Raw genomic sequence first — 18,081 nt, forward strand, 5'->3', positions numbered from 1 at the left:
CCTTCGAATCGATGTCTTTAGATAGATAGATAGATATAGATAGATAGATACTTTATTTATCCCCATGGGGAAATTCAAGGGTCTCAGTAGCATACAGACATCACACACAACATGCACTTACAGCAGAAATGGTAAACATAAGTATAAGTATAAACATATAACTAAACTCCATGTACAATAAAGACAGTAGAAGATAAGAAAGATAAGAAAACTAACAAAACTAAATACTAAATACACTATATAAATTAAATTAAGAAAGTCCAATGTGCTTGAGGGTGATCAAGCATAAGACGCTTGTAATGACAGGGCCGGGACTGGTAAGGTGCTAAAGGGAGTGAGTGTCATGGTGAAGGTGCAAAAAGTAGTCCAACCATAGTCTTTTAGTTATGTGTGCATGGCAAGGTGCTCAAGAGAGTGAGTGTCATGGTGAAGGTGCAAAAAGTAGTCCAACATTAGTCCAACAGTGCAACAGTGCAAGAGTAAGGTCTAGAGACCAGCATAAATAATATGGACAAATAGGAGAGTAAAGTATAATGTAGACAAGGTAAAATAAAAAACTATTTCAGTGCAAGAACAGGTTGAGGTAATAGGGTTATAGCCATTCATTCATTCAGTATTGTAGCAGAAGCCTGACCGCAGCCATTGATCATGTGTGCTAATATAGCATGAAAAACAGTGTAGCAGTAAAACAGTAGTGAAAACATTAGGCTGTGTACATTAGTAAAACAGTAGTAAAACAGTAGTAAAGCAATAGTGGGCAGTCAGTACTCAAACATGGAGAGGGTAGAGAGGCAGACAGACTAAGCAGAGAAGTCTATCTCTCCTCTTCCCTTTAGTGAGGCATTGAACAGTTCAATGGCCCTAGTAGTCCAGTGGACAGAAAGGTGAACCCGGAAATGTTGAGTACAACAAAGTTTTATGATGGAAATATATAGTATGGGTTCCCAGCATGTAGAAACTGCCGGATGCTAATTTGCATATGTTGGGCAATTTGTGTAATTTAGCTAATTAGCATAAATTAGCATAATCACCTATATTGATCATATTATAAGAGCTGCTTGGCCAAAATGGACAATGTTAGTATGTGTTTAGGGGTTACTAGAGATGCTGAGTCCATATCTGACATTTTCAAGGGACATCTGGACCCAGGGGCCCAAAAGTATAATCCATAATCCGTCCATGCTCACCGCTAGGTGGAGGCCCAAGCAAAAGGATCCGAAGAGAACCCTTGTAAGGGGTACTAAAAAGCTTACAGAGGCCTTCAGTAGAAGCCGCAGGAGGAGACCAGCCGTCGCCTGGGCCTAGCTACGGGAGAAGTGCTTGCCTGAAGAGGGTTTTGATGCAGTGGCCACGGCGGAGAAAGACTTCACGCGACTGGGAGAGCGGCCTGAGGAAGCGGCCTTGGAAAATAAGGTAGTGACGCCGGCCTGGGCGCTGACTTCACCGAGAGAAGACTTTGAGCCCCTGCCCCCGCCGGACAGCTTTAGGCTGGAGTTGGCGGTGGCCCTGGCTACGGAGCAGAGCAGAGGTGGAGCGGCAAGGAGGTGGTGCCTTGAGGATGGACGGTTGGCGGAGCCTGTTCGAGTCGGCCTGTTCGCCGGTGCTCTTTAGAAAAATAAGGGGGGAAAAAGTTTGTTGTGTGAAGTCCGATGGCACGAGCCAGAGAGAAGGTCTAGGCCTTTGGCGCGACTGTGGCGGAGTGGAGTGGTCGGGACAGCGGAGGACAGCTCTGCGACAAGGCAGCAAATGAGGGATGCCAACGTCGGTAGCTGTAGCCTGATTGCGCAGCGTGGTCCGGCTGCGATGAAAAAGTTTAAATAGTGATTTTGAATCTAGAAAATGTCAGATATGGACTCAGCATCTCCAGTAACCCCTAAAAACATACTAACATTGTTCATTTTGGCCAAGCAGCTCTTGATCAATATGATCAATATAGGCTATTGTGCTAATTTATGCTAATTAGCTCAATTACACAAATTGCCCAACATATGCAAATTAGCATCCGGCAGTTTCTGCATGCTGGGAACCCATACAATATATTTCCATCATAAAACTTTGGTGTACTCAACATTTCCGGGTCCACAATGGGGCTCTATGGGCTGTCCTCCTGACTATAGGAACAAATGACTTCCTCAGCCTTTCAGTTGTGCATGGCAGTGAGCGAAGTCTCCAGCTGATCAGGCTCTTTTGCTTTTTGATAGTGCTGTAGAGTGGATGACATTCATTGTCCAAAATGTTGATCAGTTTGTTTAGGGTCCTTTTGTCAGATATTGAAGTGATGCACTCCAGTTCAGCTCCCACTACAGAGCCAGCCTTTAATCAAAGACTCGTTTTTTTCCCGCGCCGCTTGGTTTTGGATTGAGGTTGGGGCTGATTTGCGGAGGACCGCTCATTCATGGTCGACTGATTAGGGCGGATGCTTGCGTGTCACACACTCCGGCGACTCGCCTCCAGAGGGAGAGTTAGTACTGTAGAAAGTTCCGGAAAAGGGCCCGTGGTGGCCCCGGCTCACCCAGTCAAGTCAGTGGATTTTGCCTCTTTCAAGTGCCTGTGAAAAGAGGAAGGATTACGGCTTCACTCTCGGCTCTATTGTTGCCCGTTGAACAGCCGCTCCCCTCCACCCCACACACACACACACACACACACACACACACACACACACACACACACACTCAAGATTGAGAGCAACACATCTCTGCAAACAAAATATCCCTCTCCATGAGGGAAGGGAATAAATGAAGAAAGGGAAAGAGAGGGAGAAAAGAAAAGAAAAATGAATGAGAGACAGAGAAGACACACGCACCCACAAACTGAGATCGAGAGTATCCATTTGAAAGGTTCTCCAGGCCACCGATCCGCCCCGTCGGAAGCACTGTGGGAGAAAGCCCTCAGAGGAAATAAATACAGACAGGAGGAGAGCCAGAGAGGAGATGAGGGAAATGAAATGAAAAGAAATGGGATAAAATATCGACATGAGGAGAGAGTGTTTTGGCTGTGAAGAGACCTCCATGCTTGATGGGGACTCTTGGTGGAGAGCAATCTGTGTTGTCTGTGTGTGTGTGTGTCTGTGTGTGTGTGTGTGTGTGTGTGTGTGTGTGTGTGTGTGTTGTCTGTGTGTGTGTGTGTGTGTGTGTGTGTGTGTGTGTGTGTGTGTGTGTGTGTGTGTTGTCTGTGTGTGTGTGTGTGTGTGTGTGTGTGTGTGTGAGTTGGGGTCGTTTGTTATCCATCATTTCTCCTCTCTCAAAGCCTTTTTCTTGGAGTGATAAAGAGGAGATGAGTAGCCTCCACCACTGTCATCCCCACCAAGCTCCCATTCCCCCACTTCCTGCTCCACCACCACCATCACCATCACCACCACCCTCGTGGCCCCATGAGCCCTGCACTCCTCCCTGGGCTGCCTAATGGAAGTCCTCCTCGAGCTCCATCACTGAGGCCCTTGTCGACCGTCGGTCCTCCTCCTCCTCCTCCCCATCTGGCAATATCGGATTGTTCCCGACGAGGGAAAGCCATTGTTTCGACCCCCGCTGCCATCCATCACACTGCCTTCCATTCCCCCTCTCTCCCCTTTCTCTCTCTCTCTCTCCCTCTCTCTCTTTTCTGTCCTTTCTTTTCCTTTTGTCTTTCTATCATTTCCCCTACTCCCGGTTGCTCCTTTGGGTGGACGTGTCATCTCCGTTATGGCTCCGCCTACGCACCTGCTCGGTTATTAGCTTCCGACGCCCGCGCACGCACACGCCGCTGCAATGAGGCTAATCCAAAGAAATTGCGTCGGCAAAAAAAATAGAGTGAAAATAGGTTTAATACTTCCCTACTCCCTCCTACCCCAACACATACACACACATACACACACACACACACACACACACTCATAGACTCTATCTATCTATCTGTCTCACACACACACACACACACACACACACACACACACACACACACACACACACACACACACACACACGCCGTATATACACACAAGATGTTCCTCTGATCCCACGTTTGCATTCTTGTCCGTAACTTTGCACCAAAGTAATGACTATTTTAATGACTTGTGAAAGAAAGAGAAGAAGACAGTTCTGAACTGTGATTATTTGCCTGCCACATACCATTGTTTCCATAGCACCAACAACACAAAGGGGATGCTCACACAGCACTGTACTGAGGCAGCTTCGCAGGCTCGGACACAATCAGGCTTCTAATGGATCTTAATTTAGGCCCATTAAGGCCTTATTTGTTCATTCTCTCTCTCCCTCCCTCTCAACCCGGTGTGGCAGGGGTCCTTTGCTGTGCCTGCCACCCACTGTAACTTTATTCTCTCCGCCTCCTGCAAATGAGCAACAAATCATAGACATACACACACACACACAGAGACACACACACACACACACACACACACACACACACATACAGAGAGAGAGAGAGAGAGAGAGAGAGAGACACACACACAAATGCACAAACCCCCTGGTGAGCCACTGGCTTTATCTGCCACGCAAGCTTTTTTGTCTTGTGAGCCTCAGCTTCCTGCCTTGGGAAGCATCTATCTCGGGGTGCACACACACACACACACACACACACACACACACACACACACACAAACACACACACACACACACAAACATACACACACACACACACACACGCACACACAGATCCGCACACACAGGCACAGGCACACACACACACACAGAGTGTGCACGCGATCGCAAATCATCCATCGCTCATCTCCCTTTGTCTCTTTGCATCGACCCGCCACTAAGCCAGCGGGCCCTGCGAAAAACCGCCCCTAAACGCCCCAGTGGTGCGCGCCATGCCTGCCACACGCACTTGACTGCACCGCAGGGAGAGACAACTGGGGGGAGAGAGAGAGAGAGAGAAAGAGAGATCGAGACAAAGAGAGAGATGGAGAGAGAAAAACGATGAAAGAGGCAAAATGGGTTGTGTTGGAGCAACAAGGGATTGCTGGGAGGAGTGCGGCACGAGTCAAAGGATGAGTCAAAAGATGAGTCAAAAGATGAGTCAAAAGACGAGGATGTGGTGTTACCTGTTTTAGTGAGTATTGTTGGGTGTGGCGTTGTTGTTGTTGTTTTGTTGATTTCTGAGGTGGGCCATCCATCCCTCGTTTGGCAGAGCAGAGGGAGCCTGGTAAAGGGGAAAAGAGTGGAAGGATGGGGTGGGTGGGTGGATGGGATCGTTGTCTGACCTTCCAAACTCTTTGGAAAACTAGCCGGCGATTAACCAGACCTCCTGCCTGTGCGCCGGCACAGCGTGGCGCGGCACAGCGCGGCGCAGTCTCTCCACCGCCCCCCAGCTGTGGAGGCGTTGAGTCAGTGCAGGCGAACGAGAGAGAGAGAGAGAGAGAGAGAGAGAGAGAGACGTGGTAGCCTGAGACAGTCAGACAGTAGGGAAATCAGAGAGGGAACAGAAATAAGAGGGAAAAAGCTGCGAGAAGGATTTGTGCAAAGAAGCAAAAGAGGGAAAGGACACGAGGGAGAGAGACAGAGAGAGAGAGAGAGAGAGAGAGAGAGAGAGAGAAAGAGAGAGAGTCAGTAAGAACTGCATAGAATGGAAAGCAGAGAGAGAAATAGTAGAGAGACAGACAGGCTATCATTTCGGTATTTATATGGGGAGGTATTAGACTGTATAAGGCACACTCTGTTGAGCTTTCATCTGGCGTGCCAAGTCAAGTCTGGATTAAGTGCCGTTTGATTCACTGTGGCTATTGTTCCCCACACCGCAGATTAACTTTCGTGCTTTTGGCCACAGTGTGACCGACATTTTACCGCACACGCTGGGCAGTCGAACAAACACCTCTTTACTCTTTTAGTCCTGAGCTCCACCACAATCACCACCACTATCACTGTCTCCACTTCTGGGGAACATGACGGATGACGTCGGATATCATCTCCCAAGAGTCTGCTGAGATGCCATAGCGACAGCAGATGCATGCACGCACACATGTGTATGTGTATGTGTGTGTGTGTGTGTGTGTGTGTGTGTGTGTGTGTGTGTGTTCATCCGTGCGTGCTTTATGGAGGCTGTACATCAGCCCGTCGCGGCGGGTGCCAGCACCGCGGGTGTGTCTCCACCGCGCTTAATGGCATCAGCCGGTGCCACGCGTGACAGCCCCGCCGATTATAAGTGGATGAATGTGGCTGTTATGGCGGGCAATCGCAACAAGCAGCAGCTTGAGCCGCTCACTCCACTCGCCCCGTTCGCTCGCGCCCCCCTCCTGATCCGCTGGGCATCAATGGCTCGCGCTTCGTCGCCCCGTACCTTTTGTCTTCCACCAGGGCTATGTCTGAAGAAGCCCAAGTAACGGCTAGAGCAGAAGAGAGAGAAAGAAAAAAACGAAAACAGGAGGGAGAACGACACCCGGGTGACGCCCCACAGGGGCTGAATATTATGAGAGGAAGCTTATTGTCACAGATTTGTGGCTGTAGATCACCTCTCGCTCGCTTGGTTGCCACGGCTACAGTCACTGCCGTTTTCTGGCTTTATTTATTTATCCTTATTCGCGGCGATTCCGCGGCCGTGGCGGTGGGTGAAGTTGATGACACTGCGCGAAAGCGATTCAGCGCAGGGATGGATTACTGCACGTGCCAACCGGGCCCAGGCCCAGGGGCCCAAGGGGTCAGGGGGCCCTGAAGCCCAAGCATTTACATGGAATCATTGCCTCAATATAAACAAATCAGGATGTAGGCTATGAATCTGATTGAATTTAGTATTGGCCATCCCCAAAATGCACCTGAATACAGGAAATCACATCAAACAAATTAAAAAATGTCTGGGGGAGGACCCCCAAACCCCCCCTCCCACATATACGACAATAAGTGGGGGGCCCTTAATACATCTGGGCCCAGGGGCCCGAAAGTTCATAATCTGCCCATGATTCAGCGGGAGCAGCAGCCTGACAAGAGCCATTCGCCACCTCCAAAATGGCCCCGCTGGGGCGGACGTTTTCGCCTTGCCTTCCTCCGTTTGATTCCGTTTTTATTTATTTATTTGTCCGTGTCATTTGCTTTTAACGAGAATGTTCAACCCTCCTACTATCTCACTTCGCAACCTCCCTGCCTCTCTTGCTGTTATTGTCAAGGGCCTCTGGACATTCTTACAGGAACAGTACTAATGTACACTGAATCGAATGGGGTTTTGCCAGTAAAGTTTACTGGGAACAAACTATGTCCTCCATCTTAAAGTTGTGTGCAGAGCCCTAACTATCTGGAATGGTTATGCCACTGCTTAGCTTCTCTTCTTTTCTCTCTATCTCTCCCTCTCTCTCTCTCACACACACACACACACACACACACACACACACACACAAGCCCCAGGGTCCAGTGTGGCTAGCCGCTGTTCAGTAGTCAGCTCACTAATCATGTTTTAACTCCCGCATAAATATATGCATGCCGCTGTGGCATGGAGAATTCAGGCTTGCCATCGTCACCATTCATCACCCAACAGATGGCGGTGCTGTCAGCTTGTTTGATTCCCCTCCCTTCTTTCTCATCTCGTCCTCTCCCTCACTCTCTCTCTTTCTTGCTCCCTCTCTCTCTCTTTCTCTCCCTTTTACACTGTTTCTGAGTCCCTGCCTCAGTGTCCTCCTCTCTTTCTTTCTACCCCCCCCTCTCTCTCATATCTCATTCTCATCTCGTTCCATCTCAGTCTGTCATTCTCTACCTCTAGTCATTCTCTTTCTCGGTCTCTCTTCCTCACCTCTCTCTCTCTCTCTCTATTTGTTTTTCTCTCTTCTCTCTCTCTTTCTTTCTCTCTCTCTCTCTCTTTCTCTCTCTTGTTTACTTGCTCCTCTCCTCCTCTCCATCTCCTTCCCTCTTAGTGCTCTTGAGCTTGTCCACCCTGAACAAAAAAAAAAAACTCTCTTGGGCTTGCTCCAAAAGAAAGAGAGGGGGAAGAGAGGGAGTGTGACAAAAAAAGAGAAGAAAAATGTGCAGTCTATTTAAAAACCCATGGACCACCACTGTCAGAAAGGCAATTAAGTGTGAGGGTTTCATTTTAATTTAAATGAGATTATATTACACTGGCGTGGCGCTCGGAAAATGGAAGGGGACTGTTCGGATGAAAAGAACACGAGTGCTCCCCTCTTTATCAGCGTCCCCAGCTCCATCCATCCCTCCATCCCTCCCTCTCTCTCTCTCTCTCTCTCTGAGTCTATCTCCCTCCTCCTTATACTTCTCTTGTTCCCACTCTGTCCCTCTTCGCCATTTTTTTTCACCAGAAAAAGAAAAATGGCCTGCACTAGTTTTTTCGAGGAGCGAGACAGGCATCTGGAGACAGAGCAGGGACGACTGAGAGAGAGAGAGAGAGAGAGAGAGAAGGAGAGGGGATAGAGAGAGATCGGCCATGCATGCCAAGAGAACGAGTGCAATCCGCCCAGGCGGCCGGCGGAGACCATTAGAGGCGTCTCTCTGTGGATGTGAGGGAGGTGCACTGACACGAACACGAGTTGAGACGAGACGGGACGAGATGAGATGCGGGGGGAGACGGAGGAGTCGGGAGCCTGTCGCTGGCAGTCACGCTCACAGCCCCACCCAGCCATCCCACAGCCCCCCTGCTGAGCACACACCGAGACAGCACCAGCCTCCCACCCACTAGTCAACTAGTGGCTGACAAGACTTCTGTGTGTGTGTGTGTGTGTGTGTGTGTGTGTGTGTGTGTGTGTGTGTGTTGTGTGTGTGTGTGTGTTGTGTGTGTTGTGTGTGTGTGTGTGTGTGTATTGGTGGATGACATCCATGGTGATTAGTGCATGTCTGCTTGTGTATGTGCTGTGTAGACCTGTAGGCTACTTGCCCAGACTCAAACCCGCAACTTGCTGCACCATCAGATTGGGAGGCGAGCACGCTAGCACGCTAGTAAGGGAGCTAAAGCCCTTGGGTGCTAGCATCTTTTACTAGCATGTCTCTTATGGCATCGGGAGAGAAGTTCATTTAATGCACATATAATAATGCACCAGCTGGCTATGGTTACACTTGACCCTATAGCTTTTGATCTAGTGTTTGGTTTTGTTTGCAGTAAACAAGATGTCTGGTGCCTGCCATTACGTGTTCCGTGTCAACCATGTGTATTTAGAGAAAAGGGTGAAATGAAGTGTCGATGTTGTCTTGGGAGTTCAAGGGCATTGTGTTGTGTGTGTAACGTTTGTTTGTTTGTTTCAGGCCAAAAAGGAAGAGAGGAATGCAGAAACAGATGTGTTGGCTTGATGGAATGAATCATTTCTCTTCTGTCTCTTCTTTTTTTCCTGTTTCTTTCTCTGCCTCCTTGCATGGCGCTCGAGCAGCAGATGAGTTGGGCATAGAGTTCATGGGTAAGCAAACATCTTGAATTGCCTCCAAATATACATAATCTCACACAAACACACACACACACACATGCAGAAACACACACACACACACACACACACGCATACAAACAAATACACACACAAACACACTCTCACACACTCCCACATTCTCTGTCTGTTTTCCACCTTTGGAAAATGAATGTTCGCTAGTCTCCATGGAAACACAGAGGTATGTGAATGAGATTGTGTATTCTGTTGGTGGAGTAAGGAACTAAGCACATCTGCATGGGTGATATGCAGGTTATATGAGTGCCTCGGTGACCAGGGGATAGAGACTTAACTCTGCCAGAAACAGTGTGCGTGTCTGTGTCTGTGGGTGTAGATGTGGGTATGGTGTGTGTGTGTGTGTGTGGTTTAGACATGCATTCCTGTTCCATAAACGTGTTTGTGTTTGTTTGGGATTTTACGCTTCCTCTCTGTCTTTGTGTTTAAGTCTTTGTTTTACGTTTTAGTATACATTTATGCATTTCCCCCATCTGTGCCTTGCATTTGGTCCCTGTTCTACGTGTGTTGTCAGCTATCCTGTTTTGACTATGCATAGGTACATCTTGCCGGCAGGTATATGTGTGCATTGCATGTTAAGACAGTGTGTATACTCCCTCCTGCATATACTGTATGGCTCATGCCAGCTCACGTATTTAGAATTTACATTTGTATGTGTATACACAATGGGTACATTATGTGTGTGTGTGAGTGAGTGAGTGTGTGTGTGTGTGTCTGTAAGTGTGTATCTGTTTGTGTGTGTGTCTGTAAGTGTGTGTGTGTGTGTGTGTGTGTGTGTGTGTGTGTGTGTAAGAGAGAGAGAAAGAGCATGCATTTGTATGTGTGTGAATGTGAGTGTGTATGTATGTACTGTGCTCTCATGTAGTGTGTATGTGTGTGTGTGTGTGTGTGTGTGTGACTCACTGAAGTGGGAGGGCTCTGAAGTGTTTGGGAGTGGGATAGAGAGAGGGGGGAAAGAGAGAGGGAGAGACCTGAGCATTAATTACTGCTGTGCCCCTGGGTACACTGCGTGCTGAGGCTGCAGATTGTGTGTGTGTGTGTGTGTGTGTGTTAGCGTGTAGGCTAAGGCTCTGGGGACACAGAATATCACACAGCCCACGGAGGCCTCCTCTCCCGGGCCCTCCTCACTTCCTCTTACTCCTTTCCACCCCAAACATGCCCCACTGCCCACAGTCTTAAAGAGAGAGAGAGAGAGAGAGAAAAAGAAAAGAGAGAGAATGAAAGAAAAAGAGAGAGAGAGCAAAAAAAATCAGTGTCAACAGAAACCGCTGTGCTGTGCTCCACCGCTAACCCAAATAAACTGTGACATGGGAAATGATTTTCTTTACAACCCCTTTACCCTTTCTCTCCATCTCTCTCTCTCTTTCTTCATCTGTTTTCTCTCCATCTCTCTCTCTCTTCGTCTGCTTTTCTCTCTCCCCGATTTTTTATCCTCTCCCTTCTGTGTGTGTGTGTTTTTCCCCTCTTTCCCTCCCTGGGTAAGGTGGCCTGACTCCTGGACCCTGCCACTCTCTCTCTCTCTCTCTCTCTCTTTCTGTTTCTGGCGACTGACAAGTGGAGGCTTCCGGAAAAGACAGTCCTGTGAAGATTTCTATTAGCTTTGCCTTTGCACAGTTGTTTCGGTTTCCTCCACTTCAAAAAGACAAGACATGAGGGACAGAGAGAGAGAGAGAGAGAGAGAGAGAGAGAGAGAGAGAGAGAGAGAGAGAGAGAGAGAGAGGGGCAGAGTGAGAGAGATTAATATGAGAGAGGAAAATGACAAAACCAAACAGGAATGTATTTCTTTTCAAGTCAGTGATTTTAATCTGGAAAATAAAAGATTCCAGTCCCAGCCAGTACCAGTGTGTGTGTGTGTGTGTCTAAGAAAGGAAAGACAGTTAAGACAGACAGACAGACAGACAGAGACAGACAGCTTACATACATCTGTGTGTACAGTATGCGTACGTGCATACTTGTGTGTGTGTGTGTGTGTGTGTGTGTCTGTGTGTGTATTTCCCTGCTTGCGTTTGTCCCTGGCAAGCTCACAGGAGGGTGAACTCGGGCACATCTCTGCACATGCAGAACCAGTTTGTGTTCAGCTGCTGGAGGAAGGGGCCAATCATATTCCAGCCCACCCTGAGTGTTCCTCCATGGGCATCTCCAACACCCAGGCCATCTGTGGTTGGATCGTGTGGACACTCTCTCTCCATCTCTCTCTCTCTCTCCATCTTTCTCTCTCTCCATCTCTCTCTCTCTCCATCGCTCTCTCTCTCTCCATCAATCCGTCTCTCTCCCCATCATCGCTTCCTCTCTCTCTCCATCCCCCTCCACCTCTCTCTCCCTCTCTCTCTCCATGGCTCTCTCTCTCTCCATGGTGCACTGAAAGGTTGAGTGGGCTGCTGGGCCCGTAAGTGCCTGAGCTGGACCAGAGGGGCTGGTGTGAATCTGATGACTGAGAGTAGAGGAAGAGAGAGAGAGAGAGAGAATGCAAAAGAGAGAGAGAAATGGAAATGGAGGGGCATGTCAGTGGAGAAGAGAGTGAGGGCATGAAGACAGAATGAGGGAGGAAGAGAAATTCCAGGAATGTCAAAAAAAGACAGAGAGAGAGAGAGTGAGATGGGGAGGACAAGAGAGCATCCAGTTTGGAGAGAGAGGGAGATGAGGAAGAGGCAGAAAGAAGTGGGAACATGTCATCGGAAAAGAGAGTGATGACATGAGGACAGAGAGAAAGAAGTAAAAAAAAACGAGAGAGAGAGAGAGAGATTTTAGGAGAGGAGTAGGCTGTTGAGCACGAGGCCTGCAGAGTGTAGTGCTGGCTGCTGCTGGATGCATCATTAGCACTCCACCATTAACATGTATCTGTGAGAGCCAAAGGCACATGTGTGCACACAAACACACACACACACACTACACACACACACACTCACACACGCTACAAACACACACACTACAAACACACACACAGCATTTTCAGACATAAAAACATATGTTTGAGTGGCCCCAGACCATCGTTAACAATCTTGCTATGTGAGTATGTGAGATGAGCTATGTATGGAAAACCCCCTGCAGCTCTCTTATAATACCCATCTGTGAAATGGAGAGGGCTTGCGTTCTCTGAGAATGTGTCGTGCGAAAGTGCGAAGGCAGTAATATAAGAGTGTTTGCAGAAAGTGTATGTGTGTGTGCATGTGTGTGTGCTTTTGTACCTATCACTCGATATGAACCATACTGAGAATTTGTGGGTGTTTGCACGTGTGTCTCTGCACATCATTTTTATCGCATCCAAAATGATGTGTGCATTTCTCTTCATGCACGTGTGCGTGTGTGTTTCTGCCTGTGTGTGTGTGTCTGTGTGTGTCTTTGTCTGTGTGTGTGTGTCTTTGTCTGTGTGTGTGTGTCTGTGCCTGTGTGTCTGAGTGTGTGTGTGTGTGTGTGTATGTGTGTGCGCGCGCGTGTGTGTGCGTCAACTGCCTGTATCTGTCCCCGCGTGTGGGTTTTGAATTAGAGATCTCATTAACTTGGCCCGCCATGGCTCACTACTTACCATCATTGACAAACTCATATCTCAGCCTGGACCACAGACCAGAGGCTGCGGCAGCAGCAGCAACAGACCCGGAGCCCAGAGCCCCAGTGCTAAAGCACCGTGTGGAGTTGATGACTTCCACAATATTTCTGTTGTCACATTTTTTTCCCCTTTCTTTTCCTTCCCTCCCTTCCTCCTGCGCCGCTTGCATGGAAGATAAACCAAGAAGTATGGAGAATCCTGTTTGGCAAGAGCATGTTATGCCGAGGAAACCCAGTGTGTATTTTTGGAACCCTCGCGCGCGCCTCAGACCGTTGTCTCTCTCTCATGATGTGTGTATGTGTGTGTGTGTGTGTTTCTTTCTTTCTTTCTTTCTTTCTTTCTTTCTTTCTTTCTTTCTTTCTTTCTCTCTCTCTCTCTCTCTCTCTCTCTCTCTCTCTCTCTCTCTCTCTCTCTCTCTCTCTCTCTCTTCTCCCGTGGCTTATCAGAGAGCAATGAGACCTACCAGAGACAGGTCCTGTCAATCTTCAGCATCGCCATGGGGATCAGTTTCCTGGGAGTGGCTTGCATGGCACTCTACTGCCGGAACAAGTGAGTCGTGACCTTGTGTCCATGAATGTGTCTGTGTGTTTATAGACGACATGTAGAAGGTGTGTGAGTGTTTGTGTGAGTGTTTGCATGTGTGTGTGTGTGTGTGTGTGTGTGTGTGTGTGTGTGTGTGTGTGTGTGTGTGTGTGTGTGTGTGTGGTTCACTGCTAAAAAACGGAAGCAGGGATGGACCTAAGCAGTTTACAGTCATAGTAAAAAGATCAAATGCTTACATCATTACTGCACCAGAGAGTTCAGATTGCCATGTAATTACTTATTCATGCTTGATATAAATATTCTAAAGGCTTGTTGTTGACCTGCATACTGTGTGTCACAATGTCCTGTTTTTCAGGAGTCTCATTTATTAACGTATAACAAGCTGTCTTAAGGGTAATTGAACAATGATTGTTGATATTAGATCTTATACGAAGGGATTGTGGGGAAATAGTTATTCTGAGGTAAAATAGCACTAGTCTGGGTAAACAAATGCCTTCAATTCTTTTTTCGATCAACTTGTTTTTCCCCTGGTGTTCCTTGGCTCCCAGAAAGAGCTGAAAGAATGAGAATGGAAATCTTGTTATCAGTGTGGGACAAACAAAACCAAGGACTTGAAGGACATATTTTAAAAATATATATTTTTTTGGTTGTGGAAGTGTCTCTCTCTCGCAATCACACAAACACAGTCACACCAGTAATCTTTCTCACTCTCTATCTCTCCCCCACTCACACACTCTCTGTCACTTACACAGTCACTTTCTCTGCCTCTCTCTCTCATACACACACACTCCTTCATGCAAACAAGTACACAATTACTCAGATATACGGAGAGAAAGAGAGAGAGAGAGAGAGATCAGTACACATCATCTGTGCACACACAAACACCTACTCAGTTGCATTCTCTCTAACCCTCTCTTTCTCACACATATTTTCTCCTCTCTCTCTCCTCTCTCTCTCTCTCTGTGCCACAATGTGAATAATTAATTTAGGCCACTAAAGCTAAAGCTACTTAGTCACATCCACAGACCCCCCCCCCCCCCCCCTCTCCACATGCACGCACACACACACACACACACACCTCAAAAAAGAAAAACATCTCAATCTGTGCTCTCACCTACAGGAGACTGCGGGAGAAGCACCGCACCCACCTCGCCGAGAGCCGCCACCTGCGGGACTGCTCTGTCAACGCCTCCGGCCTCATGTCCAAATCCAGCCCCAGGCCTCAGAGCGGCCTCCAGAGCGGCCTCGAGCCCGGCCTCCAGCAGCACGTGAGTCTCCCACCGCCGTACAGTTACAAACGACCTGAGACGCTAATATGAATAAATGAAAGGGCTACACAGGCTAAAATCATGTAGCATTCATCTAGCGCTAAAGTGAGCCCGACACACACACACACACTCACACACACACATTCACACATACACACTCATGTAGATTATGTTATGTCTTTCTCCTCTCTTCTGCGTGTGTGGGCAAGAAAAAAGAAATGGTGAAACCCAGCCAGACGTGAAATCCTATACATTTTGTGGGTGAAAGATTCGAGTGAAAATAATAGACACAATTGGTTAACAACGTCCTCAGAGTGCGGCTGCGACATGTGCTAACGGCTGCGCTCTTGAGTACTCCAGCTGAGGCGCACACGTCCTCACGTGTAACGGTGAGCGAGTGAGCGCGCTGCATGAATTTGAATAGCACTGGCGTGGAACCGCACCCGTATTCGCGCTGAATGGAGAGATGAAGGGTTTAGCGCCATTGTAATTGGTACATCCATCAAGCCATGTAAGCGTAGCCGCTAAGACTGAAGGAACGCGTACCCGCGTGAGTGTGCAGAGAGACAGACACACAGACTGCGTCTGCTAACTGCGGGGAGTGCTATGCCCTCTTTGTTTTTGGCGAAAAGCACCCATTTTGTTAAGTGTCCGAACCCCCACCCGCGAAAGCCGCAAGTGCATCGGAATGACATCTCAGTGCTAATGCACCTCTCTCTCTCCCTCTCTCTCTCTCTCTCCCTCTTTCTCTCTTTCTCTCTCAGTCTCTGGTATGTTTCACTGGGGTAGACTTTTAGACTGGGAGCGAAGTTGGAAAAAAAAGAAGTTAAAAGGGGCTGAAAAGAGAAGCGCCGGGTAGGAGAAAAGTTAGCATAAAACCTGACGCAGTGCTGTTACAGTTTTTCAAATCTCATCTGAATAAAGCAGCATCTCCCTCCTCTCCCTCCATTTCCATCACTCTTTTTTTCTTCCTATCCCTCCCTCTCTCTCTCTCTCTCTCTCTCTCATGCTGCACTGTAGTGGGGAGAAAAAAAATCGTGCAAAATCGTTCCATCGTGCAATTATTAGTGCTAGCAGAGTCGCGCGGGGCCCCTCAGAGCTTTGCTGTCACCCGCACGAGGGGTAAGAGAGGGTGGCCAGAGATGATCCAATTTTCCTCCCCGACCCCTAGGACGTGAGAAGGAGTGTGCAAGAGGGACACACACTTTATCAGCTCGCCTTCGGGCCCTCCCCATCTTCCCCCCTCACACACACACACACACACACACACTCATATAGCCATACACACACACACACACTCATATAGCCATACACACACACACATATAGCCATACACACACACACACACACACACACACACTCATATAGCCATACACACACACACACACACACACACACACACACACACACTCATATAGCCATACACACACACACACACACACTCATATAGCCATACACACACACACACACACACACACTCATATACCCATACACACACACACACACACACACACACACACACACACACACACACACACACACACACACACACACACACACACACACTCATATAGCCATACACACACACACACACACACACTCATATAGCCATACACACACACACACACACACACACACACACACACACACACACACACACTCGTATAGCCACACAAACACACACACACACACACACACACACACACACACACACACACACACACTCATATAGCCATACACACACACACACACACACACACACACACACACACTCATATAGCCATACACACACACACACACACACTCATATAGCCATACACACACACACACTCATATAGCCATACACACACACACACACACACACACACACACTCATATAGCCATACACACACACACAAGCACACACACACACACACATGCAACAACTCCCACTCCAGCCCTCCACCACAGCCTCCCTTCAGCCTCCGCCCGAAACTAGTTTTAAGTCCATCTCAATCGTGTTAATGATGTTCCCGCGGACGGAGCCCTAGGTTCCACCGGGTGGAATAACAGCATTATCTGCTGACTCCAGCGTGCACTCAGACGACTTCAGAACGGGCTGGGAGGGGCTGGGTGGGGAAGGGGTGGAGGGAGGAAGGGATGGTGGCGTGTGTGGTGATGGTGGGGGGGGGGGGGTGATGGGGGGCCACGCATGTCAAAAAGTGCGCTTTTAAACTCCTGGACTGTAGTGAGATAATGGATTTAATTTTAAGGGGTGGGTTGTGGGGAGGGGTACAGAGGAAAAAGAAAGGAGGAGAGATAGAGGGAGAGAGAGAAAGAGAGACAGAGGAGGAGGAGGAATGAAAGAAATTCTTTAGGAATCCATTAATGTAATCTTGTCTGGGATTAATTCCTGACACCCGCAGAAGTGCTGGCGCGGCCGCCAGGGAGAGTAATCAGAAAGCGCCTCTCTTAATCTGCACAGCGGCGGCGGCAGGAGCGGCAAAATGTAAAGTCTAATTAAAGAAACTGCCGCTGCTCTGGGGCCCTATATCATTGAGTGCCTATCTGCACTATGGACTCTATGCCGCATAGTTAATCCACTGACCTGATCTACGAGGCCGCACAAGCTATGCTGGGTAAATGCGTGAACGATTGGAACTGGGTGGGTGGTAGAGTGGGTGCGTATTGGAGTGTGTGTGTGGGGGAATTGTGTGTGTGTCTATAGGGACTGGGAATAGAGATGTAGAAAGAGAGACAGAGAAAGAGTGAGAAAGATATATATATATAGAGAGAGAGAGAGTGAGAAAGATGTAGAGAGAGAGAGAGAGAGAGAGAGAGAGAGAGAGAGAGATGTGGAGATTTTAACTATTAAATCTCTTCCCGTCCAACTATATTATTACTGTATTGATATTCTGGTCCTGGGCTTCTTTAACCTCTTTCCTTTCTCTGCAGTGCTGCAAAGCGTATGGGTCCTCCCCTCCACACGGTGGCAGTCTGGAGCCTTGCTGCTCAGCAGTTTGTCCAGCTAATCAGCTCCGAGTCTCACCCAAAGGGAAACGCTTGAGGTACAATTTTGTGATGTCCTATTGCACCTGAACGGGTTCAGCCATTCCGGTTTATTGTTTTTACCCCAAACTAGTAAACTCAGTCATGTACAAAATTGAATTATTCCGCAATATGGCACCATATGTTGATGTCAAAATATAAGCTGCACGTTTATGGAATGTTCCAGAGAATTATGGTGATTGTAATTAGTAATAAGCACGTTAATATGCGTTTTTGCAACGGTGCCAGAAATAGTGTGGGGCCACAGAGACATTCTGGAAGGAAGGAAACAGAATGTTCCGGAAACTCCCGTGATTTACTGCCTCTGTTTCAGGCCCGCTCGCCAA

At 48.1% G+C, this 18,081-nt stretch overlaps 1 protein-coding gene across 1 annotated transcript in view; it reads left to right on the forward strand.

Moving 5' to 3' along the window:
• Positions 1-18,081, forward strand: part of nrg3b (neuregulin 3b) — a 162,940-nt gene that overhangs the window by 140,498 nt on the left and 4,361 nt on the right. Inside the window, exons 5-8 of the mRNA XM_076298786.1 lie at positions 9,284-9,313; positions 13,343-13,445; positions 14,560-14,707; positions 17,642-17,754. Coding sequence (XP_076154901.1) covers positions 9,284-9,313; positions 13,343-13,445; positions 14,560-14,707; positions 17,642-17,754 — 394 coding nt within the window. The remainder of the gene's footprint in view (positions 1-9,283; positions 9,314-13,342; positions 13,446-14,559; positions 14,708-17,641; positions 17,755-18,081) is intronic.

The sequence above is a fragment of the Alosa pseudoharengus genome, unplaced genomic scaffold (assembly GCF_046254945.1).
Source record: "Alosa pseudoharengus isolate Yale_2024_CS ecotype anadromous, Long Island Sound unplaced genomic scaffold, YU_APseudo_1.1 YU_APseudo_1.1_scf_21, whole genome shotgun sequence".
Taxonomy (NCBI): domain Eukaryota; kingdom Metazoa; phylum Chordata; class Actinopteri; order Clupeiformes; family Clupeidae; genus Alosa; species Alosa pseudoharengus.